At 39.8% G+C, this 23683-nt stretch overlaps 1 protein-coding gene across 1 annotated transcript; it reads right to left on the reverse strand.

The window, feature by feature from the left end:
- Positions 1 to 237: 237 nt before the first annotated feature.
- npm1b (nucleophosmin 1b) lies at positions 238 to 23364 on the reverse strand. Its single transcript, XM_034690577.1, has 11 exons — positions 23269 to 23364; positions 22864 to 22946; positions 21313 to 21432; positions 21009 to 21102; positions 20764 to 20855; positions 20417 to 20472; positions 20220 to 20292; positions 14512 to 14610; positions 5950 to 6045; positions 5782 to 5856; positions 238 to 4564 (listed from the first exon to the last, which is right to left on the reverse strand). The coding sequence occupies exons 1-11, from the start codon at positions 23315 to 23317 to the stop codon at positions 4511 to 4513; spliced, it is 891 nt and encodes a 296-aa protein (XP_034546468.1). The 5' UTR covers positions 23318 to 23364; the 3' UTR covers positions 238 to 4510.
- Between the last annotated feature and the right edge of the window lie 319 nt (positions 23365 to 23683).

Below are 23683 nucleotides of genomic sequence, written 5' to 3' on the forward strand. Positions count from 1 at the left end.
CCACAGCTTTTTGTCCCTCACATTGGTTGATGAACCGTACTTGTAGTCCACTCCTCTACGGTAAGAGGTAAAACAGTGAAACAAAAATAGAAGTGTTTTAATTCTCAAGTTTTAAGGGAAAAATAACCCCTGAAAATGCTTCTCATCTGTAAAAACACTTCCCCTGATTTCACTCCATCCAATTCTAAAGAACACCAATATTTGAGTTTTTATCTACCTTAAAAAAACATCAAAATGTGGGACTGAAAACCAGCAGGGATTCACTTTATTCAGGTAAATGTTACAGGTAGAATAAAAAATATGGATGGACGCTTTCATTTCAACAAACCATCAAAGAAAGAAATCTGCCGTCAGCAGTCATGCAAAAAACAAATCATTGAAGTTTGACTGAATGGATGAAATTCACTCTCAAGTTGAGCCACCATCTGCTTAATCACATTTCCAGCAGAGTCATGTTAATGGTCAACATTTAAATGCCTCCAACATACTGATGAGTTACAGTAAGTCATTCAGACACAGTATTATACATCAAGAAACAAAACAGGGGGGGTTGAATGGATATAAACCTTAAATAAATCTCTGAACTACGTTATCCTGGAACAACAGCACATACCTACGACCTAAAACAACTTCATGCTGCTCTAAAAAAATGTCTTCTTAGTTATACTCTATCAATCATTTTCAGGGAATCTAACTTTTCTAATTGCCTGATTCAAAAAACAAAGAGAGATTCAGTAGGGATGCACGATATTGCGGGCAGAACATCAGCAGATAAAAGCTTGAACGTTAACTATCAGTATTGGTGAATCTGAAAATTTCCACTGATAAGGACGGCTGATAAGGTGATGCATTATACGTGCGTGCAATTACAGTTTATGGCCGCCAACAACAAGTGTTAACATGTCGGCTGTATTTAGAAGCGTCATAAACAGTCACACAGCTTTGTGAAGCACAGGAGCAAAACAGCTACTAATATATTTGTACATCTTAAGAACTGTCATCCTCATGCACCAAGAGTTTGTGAAAAGTAAACACAAGGAGCATTGGTGACAGAGAAAACTTGTCAGCAGCCTCTACTTCAGTCATTCGATGAAGCTAAGTCACATAGAAGGGATGACGTTGAAGAGAAGGAAGCTTAAAGAGAAAGTCACTGAATTATAGATCAGTCTTTCAGCATGGTGGGAGATTGAGGCCTCTGCAGGCTAAGGATGACCTTGGATCGGTATCAGTATCAATGAGTTTGAAAATATTGGGGTGCTGGTGGCCTAGTGGTCTAAGCGCCCCTTATACAGAGGCTACAGTCCAAGTCGCAGAGGTCGACTCCCGGCCACGACCATTTCCTGCATGTCTTCCCCCGCTGTCTACTCCCCACATTTATTCAGCTATTCTGTCATTTAAAAAGGAAAAAGAAGAAAATATTTGTATATCGGATATTGGCAAGATCCAATATCGTGCATCCCTAATATCGTTTCTATCACTTGGATGTAATTATAGACTGCCATCAAACTACTCAGCACAGACATACAAAACTAGAGGAATAAGATGAAAAGTTAAAATAAAAGAAACAAAAATATCAGAAAGTTATTCAAACATTAAAAAAAACAAACATCTAGTCCAAACTACCAATCACAATTTTTCAAATTAAGATCATGACAACAGATCCAAGCTGCAAAACCAGCTAATAGCAAGGGCGGATCAAGCATACACTTCAAAAACATAATAATTCAGCTGCCTTACATGGAATTAAAAGCAAGAGATACAGGTATATACAGGGAATAAAATCAGGTAATGGTTTGATGATAAGGGAGTATTTAAAACAAAAAAAAGGCCAAATGCTCCTTCTACATAAAACTTCAGAATGAGCTTTAATTGAAGATGTAATGACAGGAGAAATGATCTGTGACTGTAGAAACCTAAATAATTTGACTCAGTTTACAGAAAAGGAATCTGAACTCTCTTTTACAGACAGCAGGGTTGTTACACCGAGTGATTTGATTGGTTAAAGATGGGATCCGTCTGCCAACATTTGGCTCATAAAAGACATCATACAGAATCATAAACACATCATACGCAGGGCGAGTGTGTGCGCTCATTGTCACCAAAGCGCTGATACACCAGAGTGCAAACGATTACGGGGTTGAGTTCTTTATGAGCTTTCTGCTACGGTGCCGTCATGTCACTCTGATATACACCTCATGATTATGTTGTAATAAATAAGATAATCTGTGTTAATCATAGGCTTGTAATATGTTTTTGGTGCATACACTAAAAACAGTGTTATGGTTCCACATCATAAAAACACTCCTGGAGCTAGTTAGTCTTGTTTTTAATTTCATGTATGCTTTGTTTATGACTTCACAGAAAAAACTGGGCATCTGTGTTGGTTTAATAGACCTCATAATAATCTTTATAATGTTTTGTGGATCGCTCTTATGAACACTTTGCTGTAATCACTGTAATAATTACCCCCCTGAGATTATGACAGATGTTAACAGGCTTGATATGAATTCATAACACCTGAATGAGTCCAGTCTACATTCTTGTAATAGTTGCAGGTTCTGCATGTTTAGATGATGCTAACGTAAACTGAAAGAGATTAGGATTGAATTATTAAAACATTAAGGTAACACTGCTCTGGTCCAGAAATGTCCGGTATGTTCTTGGTAAAAAAAAAGGAGGATGAAACATTTCTTGTTACTTAATGGTTTAACTGGTAAAGATATGTAACAGCAGTGACGTTCAAGCTGCACAAAAGCATGATAATATGTGAAGCTTGCGTTTTTTAAGATTGCATTTTTCCTTTTTTAAGTGAAGGGTTTATAAACAGTTGATTCTTTTGGCTTGTCTGCTGTTTGGTGTCGTTGATGGCCTACTTAAACAATATACTGCAGGGGTTTAAACCAAATTGAATAACACATTAAAAAAGCTGCATCACTGACCAATTTCTGTACATTATGTAAAAAGCAATAATGATGATAAAAATCTTAGTACAATCCGTTTGCATGTTTCATAAGCTACAAATGCCTCATAAAGCCAGACACCAAAGTAAAATAACACAAAAAAACACTTAGCAGGAGAAATGTGTCGCCCCCTGTCAGCTGTCTCAACCGTCCGTGTGTTTATGGCTCAAATTCACACTAAATGGGACTCTGGTATATATCTCAGTTTACAGTAGAGATATTTAAAGGCACATTCTGCAATATCTCCTATTGCATTGTTGACTTAAGGACACACAGTGTCATGGATGCGAAGCACCTAAAACCAGGCTCAACCAATAGCATCAGATTGCAAAGCCGCGGCACCAGCGGTTTGAAGGCTGCAGTTCCAATGCGACATGCAGCGAGTCTACATGACGGATGTAAGATGGAGACGTAACAATCTCACAGTCTACAGGCAAGGAGAGGAATAATTTAGTTGATGTATGGCTGCTGGTTCAGCATGTATGTGATACATTAAACAGCCCTTTGTGTGTAGGTGGGGAAAGTTTGATCTCTGTCATAACTTGAGTTAAAGTTGCAAACCTCACTGACAGGAAAGGTGTCTTTGCGTAAAACAGGCTGGGACCACAACTATTTAACATTAGCAAGGACTTCACTAGGTTCTATCTTGACTGTCTTTTCTGAATACAAGTAGTTGTTGTCTTATACCTTTAATAACTTACATATCTGATATCCTAAATCAGCTTTAGATACTTGCAGGTGCGATACTTAATGTGTGTAGGTGGTTTAAAATTCAAAACTGCATCAAGCAGGTTTTTTTTTTTACTGTATTGCAGCTGCGCTTACAGAGAACTTATTTTACTTTACATGCAGTATTCATACAACTAGGGCGAAGCATTGTGCCTTGATGTTTGATGCTCTTGCTCAGACAGTCTTTACAGCTTGTGGACTAAATTTGAACATTATTGACAAACGTTTGTGGCTCTCAACAGAGGTGCTCTGTATGGTTGCTCAGCTAGTAATATTTACCTACTGCTGTCCAGAGGGTTGATGCTCGAAGCTGCCAAAAAGCATACTTTCTTGCATGCTGCAAAACACAACTAATTGTAGTAGAACATCCTGGTATTTCTTGATTACTGCATTGAACATACAGGTGTAGTGGATTATTCTGGCATACTGGATGGATTATGATGATTTATGGTTACTGGAATGCAGCCATATTTGAAAGTCCAAATTGGTATTATTTTTCCTTCCCTTCCCTATAAGTGGTTTAAATCTTCATGTGATGGAGTTATATTTGTCAAAAGCTGCAACCTGCTGAGTGTGAATGAGTGAGTTTATAAGTGAATTGCAAAACGGGCTCCAGGAGGTGCTCCGCATCTTAAAAAGAACAATGACACCCAGATCATTAATGGCTTTACCCATTTTTCAGCCCTCAGTCGGTGTGTATACTCAGAGATAGAGTTAACGATGATGTCTTAATAAGGCTAAGTAGGAAATGTCGCTGACTGTGCCTTTAAACGTCTTGCAGGATGCAAAACATACAAATGCTTTAGTTTGTAAAAGGTTTGTTACTTCTTCCCAGTCTTCAGTGTCTGTACAAAACTCCAAAGGTCCTTGACCACCTGAGGAAGGTACGGGGAAAAGAGAGGGGAGGGGAGGGAGGAGAGAGAGAGAGAGGGGGTAACAACAGAACAGAAGAAAGGAATTATAAATCATCCAAATGAGGTGCTATACAGCGTTACACACATGACTCACTTTTACTAAAACATGCTTTTTGTGCGTCTCGCCTGTGGGAACGCTGACTTTAGACGGGGCTGTTGGGGGAACGACAAGGGGTTGGGTGGGGGCAACAGTACATACCAGAGTATATGACTAGGTGCATCAGGTCTGACAGATCTCAGCCTTGGCTGATGAAACCAAAGCACTTCCACAGATGTTTCTACACACTGGGATCAACAAGCTCTCCATAACCCAACCTCACCCCCCCCCCCCCCCCCCCCCCCCCGAATCTTTTCCCCGTCCAACCGGCCCCTGCGCCGGTCTAAAGAGCCTTCACCTGCTCTCATAACTGTACAGCTAACATTTTAATACTGCAGTAAAATCACTAATGAATGTTCAAATACTCTTTTTTTTAAAGGGATCACCTTTTAACTGATGATTTTTTGAAAACGTGAGTTTCAAATCAAACACTCCTTGAAAGCATTTAGTCAGTGGTGATAATCCGAAGGGTTTTAGGTGATTAATTCCCGCGCTGCAAAACAATCTGCAGGGGCTGTTGTTTTTCTTCTGACATGACAAGCAGCATTAGAAAAGATTTAAAGCCTGCATTTAGAAAAAAAAAAAAAAAGGTTGGTCAAAGGCCTGAATGTGAAAGAGGCTGGTACCATCCACATACCCCCAGTACCTTCATTAAGGCTACAAAAGACACACTCCAGTAAATCACAGAGAAAGAGTTTGCCTTGGCAGGTGTACTCCCATCCCGTCTCGAAAGAGCCCGCTGACACAAATGAATATAATTCATAAAGAACACGCTGTGCTGCAGAGACATTTGAAGCATAATGGACAGTGTAGAAGGATGAGGACAGCATGGGGAACAATAATGCATTCTTGGGAATCTATCACGGCGGAAAGCTCTTAACTCTGAGAAGCAGGTTGATGTAAACGTGGCAGTGGCAACTGGAAAATATCTAGAAGCCAAACAACCTCCCTTGGCTGAGGATGCAAACATAAAAGCTGGACAGGGTGGACATAGACCCGTCTCATAGACCTCACAGGGGCCCAGAAACTATGTGCAAACAACAATCGTGCAAAATGCATGAAATGACGTTGGATACCTTACCTTCTTGTCGATGATTTTAAAAGAACTCCTGACGAAATTCTCAAACTTCTGCTCCGTCTTCGGTAGAGATTTTCCCTGATGAAGAAAGGCCATTAAATCATCAGCTTAACCGTGCGTCAGACATTCAATTAAGAGCAGTAATTTGCAAAGATAGGATGACAGCCTTACCTCCTTGGCTGCCGTTGACAACTTGCTCTTAATCTCAGGCAGGGAGGGAGATTTAGACGGACCAGCCTGGGGTTTGTCTTTTCCTGGGGCAGGTGTCTTCAAAAAAAATATATCAAGTAGATAAGAAGAACTGATTGGTATGTCAAATAGACAGAGAGTTATAGAGTTGTAGATTAAAGAAAGCTTCATATTACAGCACAATAATTCATTTATTACTCAAGTTCAGTTCTTGCTATTAAATGTTCTGTGTTCTTATTTGACCTGCACTTAAATGTGCGAGCTCTAACACTGATGATGAATCCATTCACTGACCAACGGGCCGGCCTGAGCCTCAGCCCTATCATGACCCATTTTGACTGGGTCTAAGTTTACGGGCTTGGCATGAGCAACCAGCTGGAGGAAGATAAAAGCATTAGAAAGGACAACAAATTCTAGCCTAATTACACCATCTTTTTTTTTTAAACACATACATCAGGTACAAATTATGTTTTTATTGTTTGCAAGCAGGAGAGGGCAAGCCCTGACTCACCAAAAGAGATTGTTTGTCAAATGTGTTTTTCCTTTAATGGCAAATCCCCACAAGTGAAGTAAAGAGAACAAACACCTGACATCAAATGGATGTCTTTCACATTAAAAGCTGACGCTATTCTTGATCTACATTTAAAGAGCCCAACAGATATATCTCCTGGCAAGATGGGCGTATCACAGAGCCAATCGGTCAAACTTTACTACAGAACTTTTGGTGAAAACAATGCTTGTCTTGATTCAGAGTTTTTATGAATAAATGGATTGTCCTACAGAGCATCCATCCATCCATCCATCCATCCATCCATCCATCCATCCATCCATTTTCTTCTGCTTATCCGGGGTCGGGTCGGGTAACAGTCCAAGCAAATTGACCCAGACATCCCTCTCCCCAGCAACACTTTCCAGCTCCTCCTGGGGAATCCTGAGGCGATCCCAGACCAGGCGGGATATATAATCCCTCCAGTCTGAGTTCTGGGCCTTCTCCCAGTTGGACGTGCCCGGAACACCTCTAAAGGAAGGCGTCCAGGAGGCATCCTTATCAGATGCCCGAACCACTTCAGTGGACTCCTTTCGATGTGAAGGAGCAGCGGCTCTACTCTGAGCTCCCTCCGGATGTCCGAGCTCCTGACCCTATCTCTAAGGCTGAGCCCAGCCACCCTTCGGAGAAAACTCATTTCAGCCGCTTGTATCTGAGATCTTATTCTTTCTGTCATGACCCACAGCTCAAGACCTTAGGTGAGGGCTGGAATGTAGACCGGCTGGTAAATTGAAAGCTTTGCCTTCTCCTACAGAGCATGCTCCACCTCAAACATTAACAATCCTCTTAGCACTGTCTGCAGCACATGTAGTCGTGCATCACAGCTAAGCAGTCTGTAGCCTGCTATAGAGATGGTTGAAAGTGTTTAGTAAATATTCTTAACTGAGCATATTAATGCATTAAATAAGCTCCTGAGTGCATTGGCGCAACCATAGTGGTGCAAAGTCAGGGTCCATGATAGAGCTCCTGGTTGAGCTCGACTGCAGACTCGTAAACAATGTCCCAAGAATCCATATTTGGAAGTTTTTGGTGACACTTCAGATGATATTTCAAAAAAGCATAAAGCTAACAGGCCCACAGATGTGTCCAGACCTGGGTTGAGGTCCCAAATCAGAAAGCTGTAAGTGTGACACAAAAACAAGACACACACACACACACATACACACACACTGGTACAGCATGTTACACAAGCCACAGAGCTTGTCCTTACATGCAAAGCCAGCGTGGATTCCAGTGAAAATTGCAGGGTTTCATTGATAGTGAGAGAGACGTTTGAAAGAGGAGAGAATTCATGTCAAAGGCAACTCTTTCACCCAGTGAGTCACAGAACAGCGAAACTTCACAAGCTGCACAACACATTATTGGTTTTCTCTTCAGCTGCTGACCCTAAAAACTACACCATTCTTCACCGCAGTACAGCAGTATTTTCAGATTTCTTCTTACTTGTTCTCTCGAGCATCATTTTGAGCTCAAAACTGAGTAGACTGAGGCTACCATTAACACAGATACATTATATAAGACCTGAGACATGTTAGTCGTTCTCCTAATGCTAAAATAAAGGAACATAGATGGGTCGTACCTTGCTTTGCAGAAGTTTAATGTATGGTTGAGTTTAACTTCACCTGTAAAAAGCAGCTGTGATAAAACAGTCTGCTTTATTGTAGATGTATCATAGATCTGATGTGTCATTTGGCCAAGACTAATAGATAGGTTTCTACTACAGATATATGTTGGTATCAGCTTATACGTTTTAGAAAGAGTTGATATAAGACTCCATTGTTAAAAATAATTTTAGTACTGTCTGCAGACTTTGTATGAGAGCATTACGGCTCAGACATTGGGCACCACAGAATGATGACAGCTAATCTTTAATAAAAGGGATTTATAGAAGAACAGAGCTTTTTAAGCTCCTTTGCATTGACACACACTGCAAGTCAAAAGTTTGGAAACACCTTCTCATTCAAGGGTTTGTATTTATTCTAATTATTTGAAAAACTGTAGATTAATAGCAATTAGATTAATACTATGAAAGAACATATATGGAATTATTTAATGAACAAAAAAGTGTTCAACAAAGCAGAATATGTTTTATATTTTAGATTCTGTAAAGTAGCCCCCTTTTTCCTTCATGACAGCTTTGCACACTCTTGGTATTCTCTCAGTCTGCTTCATGAAGTGGTCTCCTGGAATGGTTTCTAATTAACATGAGCCTTGTCAAGAGTTCATTTGTAGAATGACTTGCCTTCTTAATGTGTTTGAGACAATCAGTTGTGTTGTTCAGAGGTAGGGGATAGCCCTATTTGACTACTGTTATAATCCAGGTTATGGCCAAACCAGATTATTTCATAGTTTTGATGTCTTCAGTATTAATCTACAAGGTCAAAGTAAAATAAATAAAAACTATTGAATGAGAAGGTGTGTCCAAACTTTTGACTGTTAGTGTATGAGCTCAAAAACCACCTTTGAAAATGTATTTTGTCATTCTAGCTCAAAAACAACTTCATATATATTACCATATCAGTTATATGTCTCTATATAAAATTGGTATCTGTAAAAATCTCCCACATCTGTTGGGTTGTAATGTACAGCATATCATAGGTCATTGTCCATAGTGGTTCAACTGGTTCTGGTCTGATTCTTCCTTACTTCCAGTTTAAACTGAATGGTCACTTTCTTTGAATAAACGCGACAACAAATGTAATGTGTTCAAAAAAGCAGTGAGAGGCTTGAAATGTTTAAAAGCAGGTGGAACATTCTTGTAAATGTAACATTTCTCTCCGGGTTGAAAAATGTAATTATCTGTCCCTGTCCCCAAGAGCTCGGCCTTTTTATAGCAAAGATCAAAGGGATAAAACCAAGAAAACCTTGACACACGCATACCTCACTTCAAAAAAAAAAAAAAGGAGCACATATGCTGCTGGCTCTCGGCCAGACAAATGCACTACGTATTTATTATTTATGGGCAGCTCTCTGCTTCCAAAGGACAGCTGTGGACCTGAAACAGCTGATAAACACACAAAGCCAGCAAGCTTTTTCATCTGGGCCAGACACTGATTACAGATGCCACGAGACTTGGAACTTAATCACAAGCACACTATCATTTGATGCAATCTCTTGTCTCCAATCCAGTGCAAACACATGGTTGTGACACCTTTGCTCATCAGGTGTGTCGGGGACGGTAATTGTCATTTTGTTGGAATGAGAGCTCTGAGGGCTCTCGTCTGGGGAGAGCGATGACTCACTGGGACAGGCTGGTCTTTTTATGGAGAACACAGCACATTCATTGCGTCATGAGTCGTTTACTTGTATAAATCTTCATTACATATGAAGTACGGACATTGGACAGAGTCGTCCCCTCACACATGAAGCATATAGTGTGAGGAAATCTATGTCAGACTTGTTCTCACCTACTGAAATGACTCAGCTCTCATGTGGGGTTAAACGTACCCTTGGTGGTGCTTTGCAGTACTTCAGGTGAAAATGTGCAAAAAAAAGCTGTCATCGTTATTACCAAGTTCCACAGGTGTCGAGTGGTGCAACATATGCAATCATATTCACTCCAGGAACTCAAAGATTTATCGTCTAATTTGAATGGCAGACAGCAATAAAGGACACTGATTTGAAGCCAAGCGGCAACCTCCAGTCTCAAAATATGAAGCCCATGCTGAAGTGCTATAAACTGCAATTCATCGAGCGCCCACTTGAGGCTGGCTGCAGAAACACAGGAAACCACATACACACCCATTCAAAAATGACGATCTTTGCAGCAGAAATAAACATGTTTACAGCCTGGTTAAAAAAACGGCTTGGGTCTACATAGCTGATTTCTCTATTGGCTCACACTGTACAGGGGGTGAATTTTTTTGTAACGTGACGGTTCAGAAGATATTAAAATTTCGAGTTTTGCCCAAATAAGGACATGACTGAATTGACTGAAAACGGGAACACACAGCTGTTGGCTCGGAGGCTCAAACCCTGCCTCTTTACCTCACACCAAGTTTGGTTGAGTTCAGCATTTCCAATATGGCTGCCGCCGACGATTGGCTTCAAAACAGTGTTCAGGAACAGATGGGTGACATCACGGATACTACGTCCATTATTATTATACAGTCTATGATTGTAGCTGAAACACAGCCACAGTGAAAAAGAAGGCAAAAACTGAGGTGGAAAAATACTTTAAAAAAATGCTTCTTTTGATTGTGAGACGTTCACTGACCGTTGGACAAAGCAGACACACCCCATGAAGGCACCCTTTTAATTAAAGGTTCATGTTTAAAGCTCCTGTGAAGAACTTTTGGGTTGCATCGATTTGGACAAACCGGGACGATCTATCTCTTTACTTATCTTGTCCTTTTCATGCCGTGGTAATGTTTTCTCTGAAATCTGCAACATGCAACTCATAATTTTTTAATAGCATCACTTCAGCATGTTGATTATGGCCTTGTGTGGTACCTACCTTGCTGCAAGAGTGATAGGCATATAAATAACTTGATAGAATTGATCAGTTTTCTTTCTTAAGGTCTGGTTTGCTTTTGTAGATCATATGGAGGCTCCAGTTATAATTTCAGGATGTTTTATGGCCAGAAAAAAACTCCTCACTGAAGCTTTAAGGCAAAGATAAGACAGAAATGTAAAGGCAAGAAGAAAACAGCATGAAGTGGCTACACTCAGTACTCTCTGCGCTGCACAATGACCGTTTGGGAACACAAACTGACATTACAAAGACTATAAAGGAGGACAAGTTACATGTAGTTTTAAAATGACTTTGACATTTGGTTTTGGACAAACAGCTCCTCGGGGTAATGTGTTGAGAAGTTCAGGGTTGCAGTGTAAGTGTGAGAAGGACTTAAAAGGACTCAAGGAGGAAAACATCCTTGCAAGTAGAATATAGGCACCTGCTCTAACACACGTCTATCAGTCGCTAAAACAATGACTCACACCCTTTTGGGATAAGCCTGAGTGGAGTGCTTAACAACTTTACGACTGTGACGTGTGCTTGAAGGCATCGACTCCTCCGAACCCATCAATCAAAAGACACCAGCTGCAAGATGAAGTTACTTCAAATCAGCACGACACGAGTGAGCTGGTTCTCATGTCGAGCCTGTTATGCAAGAAGGTGCAGCGACATGCTGGGCTGCGAGAGGTGAGAACTGCGGTACTGGCAACAGATCTGACAAGCCGATGTAATGACCAGTCACCTGCATTTAGTAAAGAAAAAACAGACATCCACGCCCGCTTCCAACTCCTCAGGGGCATCTGGAAGCGCAAGCTGCACCAGACATCAAACGCTGGTAATGAGAGCAATTGGGAGAAGGTGTGTCCAGGAAGTGAGGGGTGTGAAGAGGTTGTAGAGCGGGAACAGTTGTTGTTCAGAAGTGGAAATGGGATGGGGGCAGTTGAAGCTCCACAGGCCTGAAAGTTAAACTAGCAGCATGGTTTCAGCAGCTTAGCCGCCCGATGGCTAACCCCCCCGAGCATTTACAGAGCTGCTGTGTTATGTCTGGGCACCAACCACTGCACTCTCCCACATAAACAGCATCCTGGGCACCATGCTCACCTCAGGAATTTTTCAATCCTGCAGCTAAGTGTCTAACATGATGGAAATTAGCAGCTTTCCTTCAAGACATCAGAGAAGAAATGACAGTTTCCTTCTGTGCGATCCTTCCGCATGTTTGAGAAAAAGCGGCTTTGAGCTTTTTTACACCATCACATAAACTTCCTCCTTTTTTTAAATCACAAGAACATGTTTTTTGTTAAACTTCAGAGGAGCTGGCCACTTTGAATCCCTTAATGTATGCGTGCTACAGGGGGTGGAGGGGGGTATCAAAGGAGGCGGCAACACAAGACGGCGGGGTCAGGCAGAGAGGTCAGGGGTTTAAACCTTGCCCCAGGAAACCCATTTAGAGGTCAGGTGTGTTTGCTTAAAGAGAGGCAGAGTTCAAGCTTTAGGTTTTCAGAGGCGGCTGGCCGAGACATTCCACCTGAGAAATTAACTATCAGGTTGAGCTAATTGTCGTGAGCATTTATCTCATTCCTCGGCTGCAGAATGTGAAGACGCTAAAAGAATTTGCTCCTTTATTTTAATTTGGCATGTTTTAGTTTTAATAGCCTTTAAATGCAAATTCAGATTTAAACAAAAATGTCACCTCTTTTCAGCATCTTATCAAACTGTTTGGTTCTTTCATGTTTCAATGACTGTTTTTCAAAATAGGTGGTTTATTCAACGTGTGACTTTAAGAAAAATTATCTTTTCTTCTTAAACCTAATTATGGGTCTTCGTAGAAAGAAGTAGAGTATTTTGTTTATTTATAGGGCACTCATAGGTTAACTCCCTCCTTACTTGACTGGTCTCTTGTCTTCAAACACGTCAAACCGTACAACCAGATCTCAAAACTGGATTTCTTTAAAAACACCAAGGTTTAGAAGTGAATGGGGAAAGACTGCTTTTGGTATCTCTGCTCCCATTATGTGGAGTAACTTTCAAATGACAGCTAACCTACCCTCTCTGATATATTATGACGTTTTTAGAGAGGTAGTGTCTGAGCTACACAAAGAGGGTACTTGTAATTGTTTTAAAACATGAACGCATTTTAGAACAGTTTGGGTTTGTAAGTATGAATGTGTTTTTAATGTATCTGTGACTATTTCTAACTGTGTTTATGTGTCTTTGTTTAGTTAATTGTATATATTGTATTGCTGCAGGGCCCTCGTGAATAAGAGATCTCAGTCTCAGTGGGTCCTACCTGCTAAAATCATAGACTGTATAAATAATGGATGTTGTATCCGTGACGTCACCCGTCTGTTTCTGAAGCACTGTTGTGAGGCCACTCGTCGGCGGGAGTCATATTGCTGCTGTTGAGCAATTGTGACGTAAAGAGGCGGGCTTTGAGCCTCCTAGCCAACAGCTACAGTGTTCCCGCCTGTCAATCAAGTCAGCTGAGCCTCTCAGTGGAAGACTCGTAATCTCAGTATCTTTGAAATTACCGCCGAAAAAATTCACCCCCGTACAGTGTGTTCCGATGGAGAAATGAGCTATCCAGACGACACTCGTTTTTTTTAACCAGGCTGTAAACATGTTTATTTCTCCTGTAAAGATCGGCTTTTTTGAATTAGTGTGTATGTGGTTTCTGGTACTTCAGGAGCGAGCCTCAAGCGGATCCTCGATGAACTGCAGTTTTTAGCACTTCCGCCACGGACTCATATTCTTAGACCGGAGGTTGCCGCTTGGTTAAAATACATGATAAAAAAAATAATACATAAAAAAACAAGTCCTTATAAAAGTTCAAGAATATCTTAAGGTCCTATGACACATCTTGATCTTTTTTTGATCTATGTTTTTTTTTTTTACAACCATTATTAATGTTTCTATGTGTATGTCTATGTATCTGAATGCATTCGATTGTGTGGTGAGTTATTCTTCTGTACAGATGCAGATGAATGCTTTGTTAAAAATGTGTGCAATAACTATGCAGGCACTTTATTTAATCTATAAATCAAAGCTGCTCTCTAATGATGCAAAAATAAATAAAAGCATCACTCTTTGTCTATTTTCTAAAGCCCATATGCTCAGTACTAGCTGTTCTTTTTGCATAATTTCGGAAGTGACATGATGTCATCTAATCGGAAGCAGAGTTGCTGGCTTTGACGGTCGTCTGCAGGCCTAATGAATCAGTCAGATAATGTTCAAGCCTTTCACACAAGCTGATCTACCAAAAATCAAGCGATAAAGAAACACAAGATGAGCTTCAGGGGGGATTTATGGAGCTCTCATGTTAGGTTTCCTCTATATTTATGGATTTTTCTTGATCAATGAGTGAGTGTTTAAATATCACTAACTTGTTTTTCTTCTCTGCGGCTGAACAAATGATCTTGGGTTTATATTCTAACAAACAGGTCTACTTCTAAGCACCTGATAAGCTTTATAAAGAACCTACAGTAAAACAGACTTTAAGCAACTAAACAAAACAACCATGAGTAAATAAAGATGAGCGTCATACCTTCATCTGTGGTTTGCCGGCTGATCCTGCTCCTTTTCCTGCGGGACCGTTTTGTTTCATGGGAGTCTTGTTGGGCTTCTTGGCTGAAGACTCGAAGCTCTACGAGAAAAACAAAAGCAGGAAATACGTTATCCTCAGGGTGACGAATCTGCACTTTCAGGAAAAAAATATAGGATTAAACCAACTCAGTTTACCACCTCCCTGAGGAACTAGAAAAGATAATGACACAGTGCTGAATTTAGAAGTGGCTTAAACACTCTTTAAGTTTGAAGTTGTAATGTAGTAAGATTGGTCAGTTCATCTTGTTGCCATTTCAAAAATAATTAAAATATCTTACAAGTAATCAAATGCTTTTCTCATTGTGTTAGATAAAAATAACGTCACCTTTCTGTTTGATGCTCTAACAGTCGTGTTGTTGTGTTTCAGAACTTTGCCCTTTCTATTAAGCCTCTTTTATAGCTGACCAATCATAACAGGCATCCATCATAATGTGAAGCAGATTTAAGGGCTTACAATAGTGGTTCATTTTCTCCAGTCTTTACCGTAAGGTTCCTGTTGTGTTCTGCCTCTCTAAGGTCAATGCTGCAGGTGAAGTCTTTCTTTAAATGCAGAAAGTGAGCTTCTATAAGAAACACAGGGAAGCAGTGTGGCGTTATTCTAAAAGCTTTTTGAATCTGCACTGTCCTAAAAACAAAGCAGAGTTGATTTGTAACTACAATTAAAATCATCTTTTAGCACCAGTGCTGGATAAAAGTGCCGAGGAGGCACGAGACATGCTGGATAATTTGTCCCTGATCAGATACTTAAGGCCTCAATAACCCGTCATTGTTCTTCCTGCACACTGGAGGCCTTCCCGTCAGGTTTGCAGTGCTCTCAGTCACCTGTGTAATTACCTTGTAATAGCCGAGGCAAGTACCTGCATTTCCTGAGCACCAACCCTCTCCTTTGCAATCACTGGTATTCACCTTGGAACAGGCTACAAGTGTAATTGCCTGTGTTGACATAACTGCTACAAGGCAATTACACATGTTATTTCCTCCAGCTATGCCTGGTGATACATGAGGCTGTAAGGCTGCTCTAATGTGGTGACAAAGCTTTCTGAAAGATATCAACACATGAAGAAGTGAAGAGGTTCAGGGAGAGGAGTAAGGGCTCTGCTTTAATTAATAAACAGAGTCAAGGTTTCTGAGTTTGTACCAACACGTACAAGACTCCTTATACACAAACAAACACACAGAACAAGAAGCAAGAAACAAAAGGATGACAGTGCTCAAGACTAAAAAAGCAACACCACCTCATATTTTTAAATGAGATTTTATGATGTTCTTGATTTTTTGCATTTCTCTTTTCTGTGTCTGTAGGAATATTTTTACACAACAATTTTAGGCAGATTGCTTCTGCAACACAGTCAAGTACCCCACCCTACCCTACTAAGACAGTTGAAAGTGTTGCTGTTTGTGACACAGGTTGATGCAAGAACAAAGTGAGTCAGTGTGATGACAGACACATTAAAATGGTCTTCTTATCTGACTTCTTATTTAGGTTTAAGCAAATAAACCATGTGACTCACTCTGTTATGACTCCTCTTTGTGTCGTAATTATTATATTTGTCTACCAGGTGAAAAGTCAGACACACGACTCCCTTTTTGACTTGATTGATGATCCAGCAAGTCTTGATTTATCTTTAAGGCGCAGCAGTCACTTGTCTTGGAGCTTTCTGAGATGCTCTGCACACCAGACTTGGAAGACTTTTTGGAGACAAGAACTGAAGCCTTGTAGCTGGAATCTTACACTGATATGTTGGTCCATGTTTACTTGGTCCAACTCCATATATAATACTCCATTATGCTGAGCAGCACTTTAATGTGCTTAATTGCACCATTTGTATATCTTCTATAAGAGTCTTACCCTGTCTTGGTGTTGGGTCTCTGTTCATAATTTGACATAGAGTGGTCTAGACCTCCTATGTTTGTAAAAGCGTCTTGAGATAACGTTTGTGATTTGGCGCTACACAAATAAAGATCGATTGATTGATTGATTGATAAAGATTGATTGATATATGCTCTTGTGATGTAGTGTGTTTTCATGTGTGTTATTTGTATCTCTATCTTTTGTTCTGAACTCTGTTTTGACCTGCCGGGGACTACAGATGAAAACTAGCCTTGTGGCTAACTCTGGCATATTTACATGGATGCACTGTCCCTTTAAATAAAATAAATAAATAAAGTTATTTGATTAGGATGCAGGTAGAGTCACAGATATCCTGGAGAACTCTGACTTTTAAGGTTAGTGTCTGTCACTTAAAGCACTTTTTATTCTGTGACCCCCCCCAAAATAACAGTGCCAGAGCCTGGAGACCTCCACTGTCCTGATGTGGTTACATGTTGCTCACAGAACTAGAAGGCCGATCCAAAAACCTACAGATATCTTTGTAATTTAAAGAAGGCTATAGCAGAATCATTTCCTCAGGGGTCATGTGGCAACAAAGTAAAGAAGAAAAATGTATGACGTTTTATATTTACATTGTTGTATTTAAAATGTAGCTACAAATTTTGTATATGTTTTTAAAACAAAAGGATAAAAGATGCAATTTTAGATCATTCTAAGTTTTTATTGATTTTTGGAAGGCATCTTGCCACCCCCAAATCAGTGTCTCTCGACCCCCCAAGGGGTCCCGACCCCCACTTTGGGAACCACTGGCTTAAAGGCACCTCTACTGTGTCTCCCTGACACACAATGACTCTATCTTTATACCTTTTTATACCCTAGAAAAATAATTCAACTCAGCTAAGTCTTTATTTTTTCTTCTTTGGTTGCTGCTTTGTTATCAAGGCTGCTCTGTTAGAAAAAGATGATAATGGTCTGATAATGAAGCTGTCAGAGTCACTTGTCTGGACAATCTGTTTAAATTACAAGTCAGACATCTAAACTAGCATGTAAGCTGCGTGCCTCAACATCTTTTGTATCACAACTTCAACGTGATCAAAATTAGGATGCAATGCAAACTAAAATAGAGCTCCTTTCAAGACATGAGGATCTGTCCTACAAGTGTCAGTCAGCTTGTGATGAGTTTCAGTAACATAAAGATGCTTCAACGCGATTATAAAGGGTTAAAGTTTACAAAGAAAATCTGCAGAAACAGTCCATCCTTATTTTTCTGACCTGATCAAAGAAAATTTCATAATGCTTCAGGTAAATCTTGGTGTAGTTATGAGTTTCTTTACGATCAAAAACTAAGAGGTGAAAACCCCCTGTCGTGTCATATTGCTCAATGGGCATTAAAATACATTTTAATTACTCTCAGCGTCACTTTCTACAGTTTTATTCTTCCATTATTAAAGGATAAGGAAGGATAAATGAGTCCAAAAAAAAGAAGGTTTGAGGAAAAGATTAAGGTCATTGAGGCGAAGGGTGTGGGTGCAGGAGGAGGAGGACGAGACAACAGAATAAATCAACAGGTGACCGAAACGCTCAGCTGTCATCTGACCCTGAGGCGAGGATCCACGCTCACGTCGCAGGTATGCGCATCTGCCTTGCTTTGATCTTTCGCCTGGCACAGTTTTTCACTGGGATGGTGTGTTTAAAAAAAAAAAAAAAAAGAAATCACTAACAGACACTGACATAAAAATGGGGCAGATACACACATGCACAGACACACACACACACACACACACACTTGCAGACGATTGTGGTAACACGCAAAACAAGTGTTCAAAGGCAAAGGCCAGGTGCAAAGCTGAAATGGCATGAGACGATAAAAAGGAGCAATCATATTAACAGTGGGATGACAGAGGGACAAAGATATGCAGCGTTACAGAAAAATGAGGGAAGATGTTTCCCATAGTCTGTGTGTGTGTGTGTGTGTGTGTGTGTGTGTAAGAGTAAGAAACTGCATGTGTTTTCCTCTACAGGTATATTTATATTCGTTCTATTAATGTTTGAAACTTTGTGCATTTTTGCAAGTATGTATGTCTACAGTGTCTAAATACACACACACTTTTGAGAGTGTGTGTGTGTGTGTGTGAGTGTGTGTGTCTATAAGATGACACAGTGCCGTCTCGTTGGTGAGACAGTGAGAATTCGAGCAGATTACAGAGGAGAAATCCGATCATTACGCCACACAGACCCTGTGTTTTACTGGTGGAAAACAGGTGGGTACATGAGCGAACAGGATGAAAAAGTTCCATGTTTTGTCTCAAACAAAAACGCCGGACGGTCAGCGGGTGCAGGAATGGGAAGGGCCCGCTGAAATGACATGCTACTATAGGATACAGTCAGTGGGAGTTTAAGTGATGAGGTAGGAACAAAAAAGGAGCCGACAAACCGCAGCTGCAGGGAGAGCAACAAAATCACAGAGGGGGAGGAATTTGACTTCCCTGACCCCTGGTGGAGAACTGAGAATACTGTGGCAGATTAAATCAAGAGCACGGATCAAAGTTTAGCGCCTAGGACCTTCAGTTCAGTACTTGCCTCAAAGGGGAGGCAAGTGCTTCAAAAGTTCAGAAATATAAACACAAGAAATCTGATTGTTAGATTTAATACAGTTGGTATTAAAAAATATCTCAATAAGATAGTCTGATCCGCTCTATTCAAACACAATCAGATAGAGCTAATGACAGTTGCAGTCTTTGGCCTTTCAACCCACATGAATACTCATTCTATCACTGTGGGCTCACAGAGATGTGATCCTTGTGTAACTTAAACTTTTATCCTCTTATATCCACGACAACTTCATGCTGAAGTTGCAAAGTTTCTTTTTAAGAGTCAGAAAAACATTGTTGGATTATTGGCACACTCAAGTTGTGATAACACTGTGTCACCTGTCTGGAATAATTAATCTGCATAAATATAAAATCACTGTTTAAGTGCTTCACAGAAGATCTTAAAGCTGGGGTTGGTAGTCAGATTTAGATACACCTTTTGTTATACTGGTTAAAATGATCTTTATGTCCTGATGGAAATCAATACATAATGTGTTCTTAAAAAAAAACGAAGAAAAGCTGCTATCTACAGCCAGAGTAAACCTGGGGAAAACACCAACCAATCCCTGCCATCAGGAGCCAAATTATGAAACCAATCAAATCCCGTCCTGCCATTCAGTCTCTTATAAACCAGTACAACACATCTTTCTGGACATTAATATAACTGTACGTAGTGCTCAGGAGTCTTGGATCAGAAATGCATCCTAAGCAATGGTCTGTTAATCGTAGCAGCTCTCTGCTGTGTAGAAACAACAAACATATCCATGTCAGCCAGACCAGGACTGAGCATTTGACGAAGCGGGGAAATAACTTTGAATAATCCCTCATCAAGCTTACGATGCACTTTTTTTTAACCTTTATTTAACCCGGTTTGTCCCATTGAGATTAGAAATCTTTGATATTTGTACATTTAAAGGGCTTTTATAAAAAAATTTAAATAATCTCAATAACGGGTTTTCAAAGTCAGGTGGTGAGATGGACATTCATGAGCTAGTCTTGACTGTAAGTGGAAATTCTAAGAAAACCTTGAGATTCTTTACATTTTTCACTGAGACGACCTTATTAAAGGAAGTTTTGTGAACACGGCCACAGATTTTGACATCACTGGAAAGAGTTAATCACAGTCTGTGTGATCGTCCTCCAAGTTTGCTACCTTCAAACCTGATTCAGATCCACAATCAAACAACACATATAATCATTAAGGGAAAAACAAAAAGCCAGCCTTACTTTTTTCAGGTCTTTTCCTACAGTCTTCTGAGGCTTCACATCGTTATCGTCACTGTCGTCATCTTCGTCATCACTGAAGAAGGAAGAGAAAAAAATCAGTGAGCAGAACAAGAAGAAGTTCAGTCAGCACACATAAAGGAGGGAAATGGAGGATCGAGCCTGATGTTATTTGGGAATCTGAGTTAAACAGAACATACTCATCATCGTCGTCGCTGTCTTCTTCATCATCATCAGAATCCATCTTTAGTTTCTTCTACAAGAACAATAAATAAGGGTGTCATTAGTGTTATTTGACAGAGAGCCTCAGTGCTCTGGACTTTGTTAAATCATTTTATCTCACTGCATCCCTCAAAGTGACAACACAGAATGTTTTTATCAGTAATTGTAAAGTAGGCCATCAGATAGTAAAAAGCAGCACCATAAAACTTAAAATAGTGTCTTACAACCATTTAAATATTTGTTCAAATTAAAAAACTACATGTCTTTGAAACAGGAAGCTGTGTGTTAAATAACTGATTTTCAAAAGTCACAGTGATGTATTTACCAACGGAGGCCTTTTCCCTGATGTAAGGCCTGCAGGTCGCTTCACCGGTGAGGAGTTGTTCTCCTCCTCTTCATCTTCTGAGTCCTTCACACCTGAAAGGTAAAAGCAGTAGCTGTAATGTTTACACTACTTTCTCTTAAAAAAAAAAAAAAGTCAAACTAATAAGAATACATTGTGAAACAGCGAGTCTTAAAGAAATAATCTACGCTTCTCGAGCACCTACAGCTGCTGCTAATAATACTCACTGACAAAATGCTGCCCGCTGATGTGAACCGGTCCAGAGCCAGACTGAAGACGGAAGGTGACTGGAGGTGTAATTTCAAAACCACCTAAACTCATCTGGACAACAATGAGATGATAAAACAGAATGTTTCATTTGACTGAACATGTGAGAATCTTAACACGTTTTTGCTTTTACTTAAGTTAAAAACAGATATTTAGAAAATAAACATCATTGATTATACACAATACCTGATATATGTGCATTTCTCTACTTATCTGCGCCCGTAGTTATTAAATAAAATCATGCAAGCTATGGTGTTCACTTACAGAGGGCAGGACAGACGGTTTCAGAGCAACCAGCGGCACTTTGGTTGTTTTTCCATCATAAGTCAGGCCCTCCACTTCCACCATGTGGAACTTATCCTCAGCCTCGGCTCCCAGACACACCTGGAAAAGCAGGAAATGATCAGTCAAACATTTCTACTGATACCCTCCAACATGGTGTAGCATGGTTAGTGCATGGTTCAGTTGATAAGCGTTATGATTTCTTGTTTCTTCCAGGAAAGGAATGTGTGTTTAAATAATCTAGATGCCTTAGATAGCTAGTTATATGTCTGTTGATGCCATTATTGTGATTTCATTTTACTTTTAGGACGCAAATATAGCCTCACACTAAAATGCAGTCAAAGCATGAAACAGTAATTTGATACATGTTTTTGTTGCCGTTTGGGTGCTGCATAAGCAGAGAGATGAAAGATGAAATGAAGACGTCGCAACACATTTAGGAACCTAAAGAAAGGAACTTCTAAACTCACAATACTTTGAAGTAAAAAACATCTGTTTAATCCAAAATTTGAAAACTGGTGAATGGTAAATTAACTCAACTCAACTCATTTTTAATTATATAGCACCTTTCATACATTCACACATGCAGCCTAAAGTGCTTCACAAAAGTACAATGATAAAAGACTAAAACAAGATAGAGGAATGTGATGTGAAATACTTAAAAATAAAAATTAAATTAAATTAAAAATAAATTAAAATAAAATATATTAATTAAATAAAATCAAAAACATACCAGAGAAATAAAATAAAATAAAATATTTTTTAAAAAGAGGATAGAATAAAATAGATAAAAATGATGTTAAAACAATGGTCATAAGAGTAATAAAGGTAATAATGCAGTCAAGGGCTAAAAGGAAATCAGAGGCAGAGAGTTCCAAAGTTTTAGTGCATAAAAACAGAAAGCTGGCACTTGTGAGGGACACATGATACAACAACTGAAGTGCTCTCTGTAGTCTCCTGACCGCTCACAGTGCTTTTTACACGTCACATTCACTCATTCATACACTGATGGCAGAGGCTGCTATATGCAGCAGCACCCATCAATATTAACTAATCCCAATCACACAGCACTGGTGCATCCACCCAGGGGCAGTTTGGGGTGAAGTGTCTGGCCCAAGGACACTTAGGCAAGTTAAGACCATGCATCAGACCCTCAACCTTTCAACTAGGGGTCAACTTATTCTACCACTGAGACACAGCTGCTTCTACTTGCACAAGACAAGCCAAATATGTCAAAATCAACTTGTCAACAAAAGGATTGATCTATCTTTAGAGAAACATATAAACAGTGTTAATATGAGGGTTAATCTGATTTACATAGTTGATACACTCTACAATCTGACTTAATGTGAATCACACAAACACAGGTTACACTGTGCATATCATTTATTTATAATGTTGGTTGTACTTTTTTTTAAAATAGAAAGCATTGGTTTTTCTTAGTCTGCATTATTTGGACATGCATTGTCAACATAGATATCTTTGCATGTGGGTAACAGTGTGTGTGTGTGTGTGTGTGTGTGCATCCCTTACTGCTTTGAGTGACAGCTGCTGCTCCGTATCATCGTCGTCTACGTCAACTTTGAACTCCCGTTTGTCCGACTTGAGGGTACAACCTGAGGGGAAACGATATGAGCGTCGAGTACATATCATTATATCTCAATACAAATGCACTCACATACAGCAGCATACACGAATGCATGATGCTGATGCATAAATGAAGGCTTACAGTTTGCAGAAGGTTTGCATTTCTATGTCTTTGTCAGCCAGCTAACAAAAGAGCTGAATTGGCGCCAGCAGAGGCAGAACAGGCTAGCCCTCTATTTAGCACGCTTTAACCTGCTGAAATGTAAGCTGCTCTTATGTGCATGAGAACATGGGTTTCAAACTGATTATGCAACAGAAAAATATCACGTTAGTCTAAAGACGCGAGCTCACCAAACAAGTACATCTGTGGTCTGCTCAAATCTGAGATATCGTCCTCCATCTTTGCGGTAGCTGGTTACACTTCCGTAAACTGGAGTGATTGACGTGTGAACGATCCAATGGGGAGCAAGGACGCGATGACGTTGGAAAACAGTTGAGCCAATAGGATTAGAAGGTGGGCGGGACTAAATAAGCTGAGCGTTCTGGTCGGTGAGCAGCAGATGGAGGTGTCGCAGAGGAAATAGAAGATACTGCACAATGTGCTGCTTTCAGGTGACTACAAAAGTATACAAGCAAAAGTATAAAGAACATGAACATGTTTTATTTAATTTAAAAATAAAGGATAGATAGATAGATAGATAGATAGATAGATAGATAGATAGATAGATAGATAGATAGATAGATAGATAGATAGATAGATAGATAG

This window comes from Notolabrus celidotus, chromosome 8, assembly GCF_009762535.1.
Source record: "Notolabrus celidotus isolate fNotCel1 chromosome 8, fNotCel1.pri, whole genome shotgun sequence".
NCBI classification, from domain to species: Eukaryota; Metazoa; Chordata; class Actinopteri; order Labriformes; family Labridae; genus Notolabrus; species Notolabrus celidotus.

Bases quoted from the DNA above. Each gene is read 5' to 3' on its own strand.
- npm1b (XM_034690577.1), bottom strand. From the start codon at position 23,317: ATGGAGGACGATATCTCAGATTTGAGCAGACCACAGATGTACTTGTTT. The intron at 21,103-21,312 runs GTAAGTGAACAC...ATTGTTGTCCAG, and splicing joins AACCGTCTGTCCTGCCCTCT to ATGAGTTTAGGTGGTTTTGA. The intron at 20,473-20,763 runs GTAAATACATCA...TTGTTCTTGTAG, and splicing joins CAGGGAAAAGGCCTCCGTTG to AAGAAACTAAAGATGGATTC.